General features: G+C 38.3%; 1 protein-coding gene across 6 annotated transcripts in view; it reads right to left on the bottom strand.

Annotated features, from left to right (window-relative positions):
- BCAS3 (BCAS3 microtubule associated cell migration factor) overlaps positions 1–16,660 on the bottom strand; it is a 576,922-nt gene that overhangs the window by 267,420 nt on the left and 292,842 nt on the right. For all 6 annotated transcript variants that reach the window (XM_065910780.1, XM_065910783.1, XM_065910782.1 and 3 more), the window contains 3 exons: positions 15,877–15,977; positions 13,277–13,473; positions 6,698–6,795 (listed from right to left, as the gene is read on the bottom strand). In XM_065910780.1, coding sequence (XP_065766852.1) covers positions 6,698–6,795; positions 13,277–13,473; positions 15,877–15,977 — 396 coding nt within the window. The remainder of the gene's footprint in view (positions 1–6,697; positions 6,796–13,276; positions 13,474–15,876; positions 15,978–16,660) is intronic.

Raw genomic sequence — 16,660 nt, 5'->3', positions numbered from 1 at the left:
TTTCTGAAATGATGAAAATATTCTAACTTTGATCTGAGTGGTGATTATCTGGGTATAGAAACTGATCAAGCTGTATGATTAAGATATGTGCATTTTTGCTATATGTAAACTGTACCCTAATTTAAAAAAATCTTCAAAGATGATCTAAAGTATAGACGTATCAATTTTTCAAGCTAGAAGGAACTTTGCAAATAACCTACTTCAATTCTTTTCTTCATTTTATAGAAGCAAGCCTTGGATTTTGAAGCCGTTTCTTAAAGAGCTAGTTCCAGGCAGAGCTGAAACTAGAACCAAAGATTTGTACGTGACTTGTCACTATTCCTTCCACTGCCCCAAGCTTCAAAAATAAAACTGTTCCCAGGAACAATTATTTCCACTTTGATTATTTGCTTTACTTTTTCTCTGACAGTTTTCAAAAATATCCAGGGGAATACCACAAGCTCTGGTTCCGACTAGTTGCCCGGGTGAGGTCCCACGCTGCTTTTTAATTGCTCACTGGGCTTCCACAATCAATGGAGAGAGGCTCTTTTGTTTGTTTCTAAGTTTATAGATGGCACCTATAAGCATAAGCCTCGCAGGATCTTGGACACAATTTAAAATAGTGTGGCACTAACAGTTTGACGCTAATGTCACTAAGACAAATGGAATCCCCGGTTCAGACTTAAACAAATTCTAATACTGCCCCCAATATTGTCCCTCTGCCACCACAGTCTCAGGCAACAGACTACATAAACAGTCCAGCCTTGTATTAAAGATGTAGTAATAACGGTACAAAAAAGAAAAGTTGGGTCTTTTGGCCCAAAAGTCTCATGTAAATATGTGGTACCCTGGTGTATCAACAGCAGGGAGAATTCCATCAATTCCTTCTCCAAATGCTTAGGAAAGACTTAAAGTCATGTCATGGACTTGGTGCTTGCAACAGAGAAAGCCAAGGTGAGGTTGCAGCTGACACAGAGATTTATTCAAAGCAGCAACGTATCACCAGAAAAAACTCTCCCAGCAGCTTCTCTACTCCTGTTTACAGTTTCTTCATCTGCAAGTGGGGAAATCATTTTTTCCGTAATTGTACTGAGCTAAAATTTTCCACATTGTTAACTTGAATTTCATCTTCTAACATCCTATAAATATTAGAAAGAAGAATGAGGGGAATATTTAAATCAGGAGGAGAGAGGTGTGACCGAGCACTTTTGTGATGGGAAATCAACTCTTTTCCCTACTTTCTTAATCTCTCTAATTTACTTTTGATTCTATATAGGCAGTAGGTGTTCACCAGACGAGAGCTGAAATAAGGCACAGAGTTCCTCTTTTCTAATTAAAAAGCCAATCTTAATTATCTTAGTTTGAATATTTACTGTTCCAAGTATAAATAGTGTCACAGTAAAATTACTGACCTCCTTTTTCCCCCTCTAAGGGACTCTGTTCACAGGTCAGGACTAAGCCTTCTTTTAATTTCACCCTCATCTCTAATCCTCTTACTGATTCCACAAAGGCTTTGAATACCCAAGGTACAAGTATGCCTGGAGTTTTCGTCACCTTATAATCACAAAGACTATCTGGAACTCTATTAAATGAAAACCATATCATTTATTCAAAGAAATAGCTCAACATTTCAAAAGAACTTTATACCTTTTATATTTGGGAATTATTTTAGGAAATAATTTGAACATATTCCTGCCCAAAAAGGTATGACAAATTTTTATAAAGGGAAACAAATTATTTTTTGGCTTTTTTGATCTTTTGGCCATCCTGCATGGCATGTGGGTCATATTCCCTGATCTGGGATTGAACCTGTGCCCAATGCAGTGGAAACAGAGAGTATTAACCACTGGACCACCAGGGAAGTCCCTTAGATTATTTTTACAGAGGCAGAGAAGAATGGCTAGGTAGGAAACATGACTTGTTGAAGGCTTCAGCAAGAGTTCAAGACCATGACTATAACACCATGGCATCTATCACTCTGTTCTAGTTATAAAATCATGGAGCTAAGTGACCTCACCACAGTAGATTGAACGGTGTTTCTTATAAATCCCTTTGCTCTTACCACCAGCATCTCTTGTGCCCCTGATGACTTTAAGATACAACAATGAAATCTGTCTGCCTCAGATTGGAATGGCAACTATAGATATATGAAATATAGCCCCTAGGAATATAGTTCCCCCAGTGCATCAGAGAAATCTCTGTAAGATAAAAGCATGCCTCTATAAGAATATCTCTCCAGCAGAGATTTGACTGCTAGAATAATATCCTTGTTGTTTACCCAATCATACTTTTCTAATAGGTATAATTTTTTTTAAGGTCTGACGTACCAAATGCCAAATACACAAAGTAGGCACAATTGATCATTATAAAATCAATAAAATCAAACCAATGTAACTCCATGGCTGATTCATGTCCATGTATGACAAAACCCACTGCAATGTTGCGAAGTAATTAGCCTCCAACTAATAAAAATAATTGAAAATAAATAAATAAATAAAAAAATAAATAAATAAAATCAAACCAGTCTGGATTTTCTTCAAGCAAACAAATTATTTAGATATCTGCAAGAATTGGGTGCTGAAAGCCTGAGTTAATTAAGTGCTTAGAAATTATTTAGATGACTCCAGTTGTACAAAAAAGAAGAACATTTCTGTTGAGTCAAAAACAGCAATAAATACCAGATCTGCAACTTTGTCCCTATTTAGTAGAGTATGTGATATAGCACAAATATGTATCAAAGCCTGCTCTGAAGAATAAGAACTTGTTTTACTTCTCTGTCAGTTTCCCTTCCCCTTCTGTCATCTGCTCAGGAATGTACACCCAAGCTGCTCTCACCACTTCTAATAACATTTTCTCTATAAAATGTTTACTTTTAGTAGAGTTTGACAAAGATGTCTGCTCTTCATACAAGTGGGGCATAAGTTTGTCTTTAAATCTCAGTTGCTTTGAGTTCTTTCTTGGTAAACACCAATTTCCATAGTAAAACTACAAACGAGGACAAACAAACTTAGGATGAACCAGATCTTTCTAGGCTCTTTGTGTGGATGAGTCACAAGCAATTAGAGTTGTTATTAAGTTATCCAACAAGTACAGCCTGCACATCTTGGAACAAGAACTTCAGCCGCCAATGAGGGAAACAAAGTTTGAACAGGACGCTGACACTATTTCTACCTTTTCCCCCCTTTCAACCCTACACCTTTACCAAAAGAAGGACACATGTTATAAAGGACAAACAATAGGAAGAAATTCATAGATACCTAATCAAAAGAAAAGTACAAAGGGGGAAAAGTAAGTAATTCATGCCATGCGTTGTCTAGAAATACTGTCTGATTCAGACGCTGATGTTGATCAGTTGGATAGGAGAAGCTGAGCAGCTCCTTCAGATCTCATTTTTCTGGGCAGCCTGTGTGTATAGGTAAATCTATGAAGTCCATTTCCAGAATGGCATTCTCCTTAGTCAAGAAGCAAAACTGACAATTAACTTCGAAATCTGAGGCAGGGTAGTATTTTTTTCAGTCTCCAAAGATCAGCGGAAAAATGTCATGGGAAGTAACATATAAAGCAATTATAGATCTGCTGAGTCTAAAATATACATAGAGTGAGAGATAGCAAGAAACTGGTTCACAGGTACTTAAAGGTATGGAATTTGTACTATGCCTAAATCATCAAAGTTAATAAGTGAAAAACCTGTAGTTTAGGTTAATACATTTCTATGTGAAGGAGTGAAGCACAAACGTACTACCTAGTTAAGAATTTTTTTAAGAATTTGCTAGCTAGAGTGGCACAATGCTCTGCTGATTTTAGTTTCAGTAGAATAACACAGCGAGACACACAGATACTGAAAACAGAACATACAGACCCAAGGTTTAAATAATATTTTCACTTTGAAAACTGTCACAGCCATCAGAAGATTTGATCATATAAAATTATATTTTCAAATTCTACTCCTTTGAAAAGTAATTTGATGAAAAATAATTACACCACCACTAGTTGAGACAGAGCAAGAGCTGTCACTATAGTAAAGGGATAGCTACAAAGTTTGCCACAGGAACAATTAAAAAGATAATATGTTTAGTTGTATAAACTGCTTAAAGGTAAGACACAAAGCAATGAACCCCGATAAGAGGAGGCGCCACACTGGTCATACCTCTCTAAGCAAAGGCAATCAAAGCTCCAGATTAGCATCTTCATAACAAGCAACTGACTCCAAGGCATGGGTCATAATCAGAGACGTATTTCCGGGTTCAAGAGCAACTAGACTCTTTTTAATAGAAGAATCTAAAACAGAATTTCCCTATAAACCTTTTTTCATAAAGAACCCAAATCAGAGTTTGAGATTAGCAGATGCAAACTATTATATATAGAATGGATAAACAACAGTCCTACTGCAAAGCACAGAGCACTGTAGTCAATATCCTGTGATAAAGCATAATGGGAAAGAATATGAAAAAGAAAATAAATGTACAACTGAATCACTTTGCTGGATAGCAGAAATTAACACTACATTGTAAATCAACTGTACTTCAATAAAATAAATTTTTAAAAAAGAACCCAAAACATTTATGCTTTATCTTGTTAAATCAATAGAAAAGTAACACTGTTACAACAGTGGTCCCACTAGACGAAATAAATGAAGTTTTGCCAACAAAATATTATTCATCCACTTAAAAAACGTGATCAACGAAAGAGATCCAGACCACTGGAGAGGTGGAGAATAACTCATAGAAGTCTAATTCCTCATCTACGGTGTTTCTTTAGCTCAGCTAGAGAAAGCACACACATTTCATTGCTCTGGCTGTCATTCTGAAAGGGGCTAATGATTTTCTGCAATGAAAACAGGCTGAAAAAAATAATGGAACTTAGTCACTAAGAAGTCCTTCTCTACTTAAAAAGACGAGTCAAGCAAAGGCTCAGAGTTGGAGAACAATATCCAAGAAACTGCCATGTGTTTCACTGATAGAAACCTAAGTGTTGATAAATCAAAGATGTAAGATCTATTCCTTACTCAAACATCAACAGGAAACTATTCTTGCAGCAGAGTTAAACGAAATTATGGATTCAATAGTTGACTGAAGTTCCTCTCTGTGGCATGAGAGAACTTTACAAAGAGCTAAAATTGAGATAGTGCTATATGATATATACAGTCTTTCCCCAGACTATAGCATTGATTATGGCACATTTAATAATACACATGGTAACTGCTTTAGTGACGTGCATTTCATCTGACCAATGGCCAGTTACTTGACTCTAAGACATTAATAATGTGGCAGTTTAATAATATATATATAAAAAACCCAATCAACAAAGCCTGCTACTGTAATCTTGAATAAAACACTTCAGGTTAAAATATATCATTTCCAGGATTCACAGTTGTAAATGGTAATTCCATATGAACAGGATCTGTTAAGCATTCTCAGACCGAAACTATCAAAAAGATTTATTAAATCACCTATCTCAATAACTCTTGCAGTGCAAGTCTAGGGACCTTAGACATTGCTATGCTTGTTTCCAGGGGACAACCCTGGTTGCCAAGTTAAAGCTGAGGAACAAGTATGAGTCCTCCAAAACACAGGCTTACACTGAGAATGAAAGCACAGCGCTCAGCGTGGACCATGCGGTCAGACACAAGCGCAATCCACCGGCAAACAGCACAGAAAGCAAGAAAACGTACACAACCCATTAGCTTTCAAACTTCGAAACATCCAGAGACAGAATCAGAAACAGAAGCTTTGGTCTTTTAAAAGTGGTCTTCACAAATCAGTTTTGTGTTTGTTTCCATTTTCTTTCACAGTTTAAGCCTCAATCAGATCAGCTGTCTCCAGGGATTTTGAAATTGCTATAGATTAAAATCCTCTCTGACTCAACTGTTTGACTAATGCCGGGTGTTTAATAATTCTACTTGTAAGAGACTTTTTTTGATGAAATCCTGCTGTATGCTAGTTTCAGATGCGCCACAGCTGCGCCATATAGAAAGCATCACTGTCCTTACTTTTGTTATTACTGCCTTTAGAGATGAGAAAATGTATCATGGAAAACAGTTCTGTTAAAGATGGGCTGAAAACAATTTTACAATATTAATTTAGCAACTACCACCTATAGAGGCAAAGACCTATTTCCAGGTACCAACGATACATATTCGTGGCTTGGTTTCAAGGATAGGAAGTTAATAACTGTGATAGACAGAGTTAAGTTAATGAATTTCTAAACTTCATGCTTTCAATAATAAAGCCATTTAATTTAAGCTATAGCACTTGGACTCTCTGCTTCCACAGATCAGGCACTTTGATACTCAACAGGTTGAGTAAATTGAATCCATATATTGTATTTACGTTCTCTGTCAAGGTTGCTTCTCCGCATTTGAGAGATCAAAGGCTAAAACAGTCATCAACCCTGTAGCCTTCAATACTGTGTTCATTACATTTAATCAAGTGCCAACTCCATGGTATCATTCACCAACCTTAACAATATTTAAATGCATGGCGTTGTTTAGCAGCAAATGTAGGCACAGTATTGTTTTAATACACAGACATGCACGCAACTCCCCACACTCATGTGCACGCACACTTGCTCACTCACACGCAGCCATCCCTCCTCACCCTCCTTCCGCAAGAAAAGAGAAAGATGGCAAGAAATATACAGTATCTACACTGTGCAAAAAAAGAAGCTAAAAAGGCATGGGAAAAAAAAACCATTAAACATTTTGTATGTAGTCTTCTACCTGAGGCAGCATCGATCACGGTGGAAATTCCCCTTCGATCAGACACTGGACGGGATGACCCTGGCATGCTGACTGGGTCAGAGCGGACTGGTTGGATCCTGCAATGCAATTGAATTTAATTCACATATGTTACCAGCATCAAAACTGTCCCATGCTACAACAGACCTTAAATCAGCAATGCTGGAATAGCCTAGTCCATTAAAGAACCACTCACTCTAAAATAAGGCAAATGGGTGAACCTGTAGTCCCTAAGGTTCTTTCAAAAGACTTAAAGCATAGCATCCTCTACACTTTGGACTCCTTCTTCTCTTTTTGTGGTTTTCAACAGCTTTTAAACAAGGGGTTGAAAAACGGACATTCATTTACAAAGGGACAAATGAAATGCAATGAGAGAAGACACAAAACACATTATGCCAAACCCTCTGGCATTTGAAAAGTATATGTGGAATCGAGACAAATGGTACATAGGAAGCTATTTTGCAAAGCAGAAGTAGGGACACAGATGAAGAGAACAAGTATACGCACACCAAGGTGGGGAAGGAGAAAAGGGGTGAGTTGAGAGAGGGACGGACATATGTACCATGTATAAAACAGATAACTAATGAGAACCTACTGCATAGCATAGGGAGCTGTGCTCAGAGTTGATGGGAGGGGAGTCTGGGGGAGAATGGATACATGTATATGCATGACTGAGCTGCTCTGCTGTGCGCCTGAAACTATCACAACTCTCTATTTTAGTTATACTCAAACACAGAATAAAAGGTTAAAAAAGGGAGATGAAGAGTTTTAAGAATCTTCAAATTCATGAATAGAATCATTGCCTTCCTTAAAAGACATCAGTTGATACAAAAATTTGAGTCACTCTCTTAAAATCCTTAAAAGAAAATTATTTTACATATGGCAACAAGCATAGGATGACAAACCTAGACAGCATATTAAAAAGCAGACATCACTTTGCCGACAAAGGACCATACAGTCAAAGCTATGGTTTTTCCAGCAGTCATGTACCAATGTGAGCGGTGGACCATAAAGAAGGCTGAGTGCCAAAGAATTGATGCTTTTGAATTGTGGTTCTGGAGAAGACTCTTGAAAGTCCCTTGGACTGCAAGGAGATCAAACCAGTCCATCCTAAAGGAAATCAGTCCTGAATATTCACTGGAAGGACTGATGCTGAAGCTGAAACTCCAATACTTTGACCACCTGATGTGAAGAACCGACTCCTTGGAAAAGACCCTGATGCTAGGAAAGATTGAGGGCAGGAAGAGAAGGGATAACAGAGAATGAGATGGTTGAATGGCATCACCAACTCAATGGACATGAGTTTGAGCAAACTTCAGGAGATAGTGTAGGACAGGGAAGCCTAGCTTGTTGGAGTCCATGGGGTCACAAAGAGTCGGATATGACTTAGCGACTGAACAACAAAATAGGATAACACAGCTGTGTTGGGATGTGGCTGCCAGGTGGTTAGCTAAAATCTCTACTACCTAACTGAGTTACCACCACAATATCACTAATTAGCATGTAAGAATCAATTAGAATGTCAGCGAAACTTCAATTTACTACATATGAGTTTAAGTTGCTTGGAAATGGTGAATCTATTAAATGCTAAAAGTCTAGTTCCAGCTGTATTTCTCTACTATTCACTGAAGGATTTCTGTATTGCTAAAAGAGCTGAGAGGCCCAGGCAACTTAAAGGAATAAAGAGTTACTATAATAGTCTTTTTGGCAATGCATTTTTTGGGCAATTTTTTGGCAATGCATTCATTCAATAAGTATTTGTTGAGTATTAGTCATGTGTCAGCAGTATTCTAGGAACAAGCAGAAACAAAACACAAAATGCAAAGTCTGTGTACAGATATATGGTATAGCACACGGGCATTCAAGACTGATGCAAAGGAAAACTAGTGTGAAAATGAATGAAATAGGTAATAAGAGCTCGGAAAGAGGAAATGAGGGAATGAAAGCATGGTCCACAGCAGAGTGAGAGGATCTTGTGGAGCTGGAACAGAAATTGGACCTCTAAACAGTGTTAGGATGATGTATTTATATGCGAAGGAGCAAGAAGATCTCTTTAAACACAGAAGTAGAAAAAGCAAACCCTTGGATTTGCAGCCAAGCATGATAAATGCAGGTCATCTTGACGAGCATGATTTGGCTTATGCATAGAGTTTCTAGAGGACACTGATGAAGATAAGAAGCTGATAAGCACCACGGGACATTACAGAAGCCTGACATTTCAATTACGGACTGTAGAAAAAGGGTCCTCACTGAAAGCAGAGTAGGAATGTATATGTGCTTGTTGTATGAAAGGCAGAAATAGGAGGGAGGTGAAAACTGCATTTGACCTAGCACTGGAGGTCGGAAATGCTGATAAACTAATGTTGATCACTGCTCTCGTGGTGTACTACCCAGTAGCCCTTCTATACCAGCTTATTTTTCCAAGCCAGTCATGGTGATCCCGTCATCTCATGGTGAGATTAATTAGGTCTGTGATGAGTGGGTCTAAGCAAATGTGGGCCAATAAGAAAAGAGGAAGAGTTTACTTGACGTTTCTAGAAGAGATGTTTTCTGGGTCTTAATGAAAAAAAGCAGCTAGCCTGTTAGATATGCTCAGTGAATGCAAATTAAAGCTCCCTCCCAGTCTAAATAACTTATGTGGGCTAATAAATTTCCTATTATTAATTCAATTTATAGCACTGAAGTTTCTGAATCAACCACGGTTGTGGGTGGAGTGTGGTTTGGGCTAGAGATAAAAGAAGGTTGGCCAAGAACTGATGGATTGAAACCGGGCAACAGACATACAGGGGTTTAGTCTATTATTCTTCTTAACTTTACAAATTTTATATATGCTTGAAATGTATCCATAATTAAAAAAAATACAAAAATAAAAACAAACTGGTAGGGGTGGTGAAAATGTCCCAGAATTAGGAGGATGCAGCAAAACATAGTGACTATATTAAAACTACTAAACTGTACACTGTGTTTCATGTTATATTAATTACCTATCAATTAAAATAACATGATTAAAGTGTGAGGATCTAATGTATCACACAGTAACTATGGTTTTGATAATATTGAAGTTTGCTAAAAGAGTAGAAGTTAAATGTTCTCACACAGAAAGATCACAACATATATATATAAAATATATCAAACAATGGATGTATTAATTAACTAGATGAAAAAATAAAATGAAATGAAGTTGGTTTCCCAGGAGCTAACCGCGAATGGAAAACTAGGTTTTATATCTCAGTTTCTTTTACATTATCTATTTCTCAGGTCTACTCATAAATATTTCACTGACCTTTTTCTACATGTTAAATCCCTATCCAAATAAGGAGCTGCTATGAGGAAAGCCAGGCTTCCCTGGTGCCTCAGTGGTAAAGAATTCACCTGCCAATGTAGCAGACATGGACTCGATCCCCGGGTAGGGAAGATCCCCGGAGAAGGAAATGGCAACCCACTCCAGTGTACTGGCCTGGCAAATCCCACGGACAGACGAGCTTGGCGGGCTATTGCCCATGGGATCACAATAGAGTCAGACGGAACTGAGTGACGAAACAACATCGAGGTTAGCCATGCCTGGTCTCCCTATGGATATGACAGCCAACAACACACCTGAGCTGCCATTTTGGTTAGGATACAGGAAGGCAGACTATCACAGCATCATATTAATTCTCAGTGATCTGGGGAACAGGAGAAGGCACTGAATGTGAAGGGTCCGTTGCACCAAAAAATCTAAACAAGACTTCACAATTTAAAGGTGAAAGTAAAGTCAGCAGCCATAATGCCACTGCGCATAATCCGAAAGAATTGTAGAACCAGACGTCAGGAGTTGGGATAAAGTGATGGTGCACAGAGATGAGGAGAATATCAAGAGTGGGATTTCTAATTGGATGCTGGGCGGGAAATGGTACTAAACAGGACACATAATTGAAACAATGTGAGATAAATCTGAATTTTTCATCAAAATTGTGTTCTCATGGGGTTAAGATCTTAACCAAGGGCCTATATGCTCAAAATTTTAAATATAAACTGCAAGCGAAATACAACAAAATTATAAACCTTGGACTAATATAAAGGTTTCTAATATTTATATATGCCTAACAAATAGGACATAAACAATTTAAAGATAAATACTGGGAGCTCTTTAGTATAAGAAAAAGGAAAAGTCCCTGAGGAAAATTCTAGAGGATCTCAGGAATAAAGCTCTGTCTGAACAAGCAAGTTAGAGAGCTCTTAGACAAAGACCTGCGTCTGAAGTAAGGGGTAACTAAGAAAGCTAGAGGAGGTCAAAAACAAAGGAACAGGGACATCCCAGCTGGTTCTGCGGCTGGGACTCTGCGGTCCCAATGCAAAAGGCCTGGGTTCAATCCCTGTTCAGGGAACTAGATCCCACATGCCACAGCTAAGAGTTTGCATGCTGCAAATTAAGACCCTGCATGCAGCAACTAAGACCCAGCAAAGCCAAATAAATAAAAAATTTTTAAAACTCAAAGGAACAGAGCTGGGTGTATAGAGCTGGAGATGTTCTCCAAAAAAAAGGGACAGGATCTTATCAAAACAGCAAGTGACAGTCATCAGAAAAAAAAAAGTGTGGGGGGGGGTCACTGAGAATCTTGTAAATAGTAAAGAGAATAAACATAGTTTTATAGGTTCATTTTATTACTATTTAAGTAACAGAATAACCTACAAAAACAGACGAATATGCACTGAATCACTAAGCTGAGAACTGACTCTGCTTGACTTCCTGAAAATGGATCATACTTTACAATTGGTATCTGTGAAAAATGGTCCAGCATCCACCAAGTTGCCTCACCACTGAACTACTACTAGAAAGCTGAAGAAAATATAATAGACCCAAAAGAGCAAAAAGAAAAAAAAAAAAGTGGGAGCCTATTATACAGAGTGAAGTAAGTCAGAAAGAAAAACACCAATGCAATATACTAACACATATATATGGAATTTAGAAAGATGGTAACGATAACCCTGTATGCGAGACAGCAAGAGAGACACAGATGCATTGAACAGTCTTTTGGACTCTGTGGGAGAGGGCGAGGGCGGGATGATATGGGAGAACGGCACTGAAACATGTAAATTATCACATGTGAAACGAATCGCCAGTCCAGGTTTGATGCATGATACAGGGTGCTCGGGGCTGGGGCCCTGGGATGACCCAGAGGGATGGGATGGGGAGGGCGGTGGGAGGGGGATTCAGGATGGGGAACACATGTACACCCATGGCAGATTCATGTCAATGTATGGCAAAACCAATACAATGTTGTAAAGTAAAATAAATTAATTAATTAAAATATTTTTTTTTAAAGTTTAAAAAAAGTGAAGAAATAAAAAAGGAAAGCAAACTAAAATAAAAACCTAAAATACTTGAAAAGGTATTACAGGAGACATGTTTCATTACATGTGCGTGTGTGCTAAGTCGCTTCAGTCGTGTCTGACCCTCTGCAGCCCTACAAACTGCAGCCCACCAGACTCCGCTGTCCATGGGATTCTCTTGGCAAGAATACTGGAGGAGACTACCATTTCCTCCTCCAGGGAACATTTCCAGGAATCAAACCTGGGTCTCTTATGTCTCCTGCATTGGCAGGTGGGTTCTTCACCACTAGCACCACCTGGGAAGCATTACATGAGTTGTTCTGAAATAGGATGAGATGGTTGGATGGCATCACCAACTCAATGGATGTGAATCTGAGCAAACTCCTGGAGATAGTGAATGACAGAGAAATCTGGTGTGCTGCAGTCCATGGGGTCGCAAAGATTTGGACACAACCTAGCGACTGAACAGAAAGAAGAAACTAGTCCTAATTCACCTCTACAACAGCCTTTGCCTTAACGAAGAATAAAAATTTGTTATATATTTGTATACTTACAGTATAAAAATTTCTTACTAATGTTGACAAAGAAGTAGAATAAAAACATATTCCCAACATACAATTGGAACACATTTTTCAAACAATTTTTTAAAAAAGAAATTCAAGAAAAAGGTAAAAGGGTTATTTTAGATTCAGATAAACATATACTGTAGAAATTTTCCTGAAAAGAACACAAAGAAAGGAAATTATATTGCATTAGACTGGGCCCTTCATCATCTGTTGTACCCTGATATGTCAAGTCTTGGTATAACAAATTAAACTGCAAAGCAAACTTAAGTTGCAGAAGTCAAAAAGTTCTCAATTACGTTTAAAAAAAAAAAAAACCCTAAAAATAAAAAGCATATTCTGTCAACTTTGTATAATGATTCTTACAAGTGAGGATCAAAGAATATGTATGATGAAAACACAGAGGATAATCGGAAATACGAGAAAGGCAACATAAAATAGGATGGCTTTTAAAAGTGCAATGAATATTAGATCCAGGAAAGTACAATCTAGAACACAAATATTTATTGGAGGTGATGAGATCTCACGTAAGATCCCCAGTGATTAATAATGAATCACAAGTTACAGTGCATGTGTTCTGCAATATGATACAGTGTAAAAGGGGGAAATGTAAAGTTATCTAAGATGTTCACTACAAATGAACATATTAATCTGGTCAAATCACTCTCTAGTTCTTATTTCTTACCTGAGACTGTTCAGGTCAAGATCATCTGTATCAAAATCCGAAAGGGGCTGTGGAGTATCACTTGGACCATGAGACTGCAACACAGATGAACTGGATGATATGACTGTGGTCTGGCCTGAGGGATGGATGGTTTTGAACTGGAACTGTGGACCCATCCACAGACGTCTGTGGGGTCCGGTATGCGTTACAATTTCTACCTGGAACAGACCAGGAATTATGATTGAGGTGTATCATGACCTCCTTCTGAGAGCCTTTCATCATCCCCCCATCTCGTCTCTGAACACTCACATTCTCCAAGAAGCCCATCTTAACCTAGTGGGAGAGGGAGAGGGTATCATCCACAATCAGAAAGTTGTGACAACAGCAGCCTGTATAGACATTCACTACATCCATCTACTGGTTTTTGTCACAATATAATAAAAATTCATTTAGTGTTTGTTATGTGTATAAACCGGAGAACAGCCCGCCCCACCCCCCGCACACACAACACAAAAATCACATAAATATAAAGGACCAGTTGCCTGCCTCAACACCTAGCATTGGCTCCCTAAGGACTACCTTTTTCACTCATTCTAGGCAGTCCTTATCACTCTGTGGGCATGCAATGAATATACACTTGTCAATCCACATATTAAAAGTAATTCCTTCACTGAGGACTAAGCTTATAACAAATGCGAAGTTGTTCTTGAACTATCCAAGGAAAAGAAAAGGTCTGAAATAATTTAACACTCACAGCCAGTTTCTTTCCATAATTAAATATTATAGTATTTACTATACTTCCCTCAAAATTCCCCCAAATTCACTTTTAAAGGAAGACAGGATTACAAATTTTCTCTCAAACTAGATTTGTCTTCAAAATACCATTTCTTAACTACAGTGTTTCCTCAGCTCCCATGAATGTTGACATAGGTATTTTAAATGCTGCAGAACAGTAATACCAAAATGCTTTATGAATTTCATGCTCTATGGACGAGGCAGGGAATGTTGCCAATATTAGACAAAGCAGAGAGAAGGACACACGGTAAAACCTAAAAATAAACGTGATTTTATAAACAAGAGATTTGAATAAGAGACTAAATATGCAAACCTTTGGTGAGACACTATTTCTCAATGTCTTATAATTGCTACATTCACGTCTATATACACAGTTCATAGAACTGACTTCCCATGGGCCTTAATGTTGCCCTGAGTTCTTTTATATTTAATCACATTTCTCTGATTGTGGTGATTAATTCTTAACAAAACACAACTGAAAAGGTTCATGGAGTGCAGCTCCATGTTTGTAAAGTCCTAAAGGGCAAAAGCATCATGGTCTTGGAACAATATCCACATTCCCGCTAATCATGGGGAGAAAACGACTCAGATTTAGGACAGTGATTTCTCATTCAAGGAGCTGCATTCAGCAACATAAATGAGGCCACAGATAAAGCATGCTGTGTATTTTAAGCTCAAAACCATCAGTGTCACAGAGCCGAGAGGTAAACAGATGCCTGTGCAATTTCACTGAGGCGATGGCCAGATGTTCCTGCTCACCCTCTGTTGTGGGCCGTACAAACATACTGTGTATACTTTCACACTGACAGCACACATTACCCCTTTTTCTAATTGAAAAGTTGAAGTGAAGGACAGTGGTTTCTCTGCCAGCATCCCTTTTTAAAAAAACTTCATTGTGGTATCCTTAAGAAAGGATGCATCTCTGTGTGCAACCTAAAGGATCTTTTCCTGTGAGTATTTTCAGTGTGATGAAAAGTATGTCACCTAGAAACAATTTCACTATCTGGTTTCCAGATTCCCTTTAGTATTTTGGGCTCTCCTCCCTGAGAAAGCAGTGAAACTGCACCCGGGCCCCTAGGAGGCACCTGTCTGCTGAAAAGCTGCGGGGATTTGGTAATCTGAGACCCGGTCATTAACTTCACCCAGTGATGTCAGACTTGAAACAGACATAACAGCATCTGTAATGAAGTCACTTGTAATCTCATCATTTTGAAATCTGCCCGAGTATCTTTTATTTCAAAGCCCTGCAGATGAAGACAGCTTCACCTGGCAAGGGGAGGAAGGGTCAGTGGAAGCTGTAACAGGACTGGTTTGGAGACCCTTGGAAGCCACATTACAGGAGCTTAGGAAAGGAAGGCCAGGCTGGCACTTGTGCAAATTAGGAGGCAGAACTTCCCTAATCAAAGTCTGGCCCAATCTTCAGAAAATCTTGCCTCCACAAAAGAAAGCCCGAAGATTGTTGAATGGCTTCACCATTTTAACCAGGCCAGTTCTTATCTTAATCCAAACAGTCCATCTGAAATCCACGGTTCTGGGGGATATAAATGGCTTGTTTGAAAGATATGCATACTTTATGTTCTCTGCATGAAAGCTAATGTACACACACATATATGTATATGTGTGTGTATAAAATATATGTATATGTAGCCCTGCAGCAGTATTTCTGAGAAATTCTTCATATGGAAAGATGATCAATTCTTGATGACCCTAAAAATAATCCAAATTCTGCCCATTTTCCTCTAAGGAAAAAAATTTTTTTAATAAAAAGAGATAAATGGATCTCTGTTTTCTGTCACCTTAATAGACCCAATGTTTCAGAGTCTCACCTGAGACAGCCACTCTTCATCTTCCTGTCCACTATGGTCAGAAGCTAAACTGTCATAGGACCCGTGCCGAGTAATGGGCCCAGGACTTCCAGGGGGAACCACTGAAGGAGAAAGAAAACATATTTAAACAACTTTAATCCATGCCGTGAAAAAATAAAATGAATACGGGCATAACCATCCTGGATACTGTGGTGATTTATAAGCTAAAATAAGGCACTTAACACACAATTCAAATAATAATGAAGAAGAAAGATTAAATTTCTTAGGAGCAAGAAAAATCTCCAACTAGGAGCACACCTTAAAAAATACCTGTGGGGATCTAATCATTACATATATCATTGTTGAAGAAATAAACAATTAATTGCATCTTAACAGCACAAGTACATAGGAAGCAATGACAATTCCACTGCCTGTGCACCAATGTAATTCCTATATCTCAGGGCACTTCAATGCCTTCCACCTAACAAGATGCACTTCTTATAATTTGGGAAGGGGTTTTAAAAACAAGTATCATATAAGAGTCTTTAAGAGTCTACTTAATAGTTTCACATAAATGGAAGGCATGAAAACATTTTAAATTTTAGTCAGGATGGCTGCTATCCAAAAGTCTACAAGCAATAAATGCTGGAGAGGGTGTGGAGAAAAGGGAACCTTCTTACGCTGTTGGTGGGAATGCAAACTAGTATAGCCGCTATGGAGAACAGTGTGGAGATTTCTTAAAAAACTGGAAATAGAACTGCCATATGACCCAGCAATCCCACTCCAGGGCATACACACCAAGGAA

This window comes from Muntiacus reevesi, chromosome 18, assembly GCF_963930625.1.
Source record: "Muntiacus reevesi chromosome 18, mMunRee1.1, whole genome shotgun sequence".
Lineage (NCBI taxonomy): Eukaryota > Metazoa > Chordata > Mammalia > Artiodactyla > Cervidae > Muntiacus > Muntiacus reevesi.
Note: the sequence above shows the minus strand (reverse complement) of the source record. Positions and strands in the feature narration are given on the sequence as shown.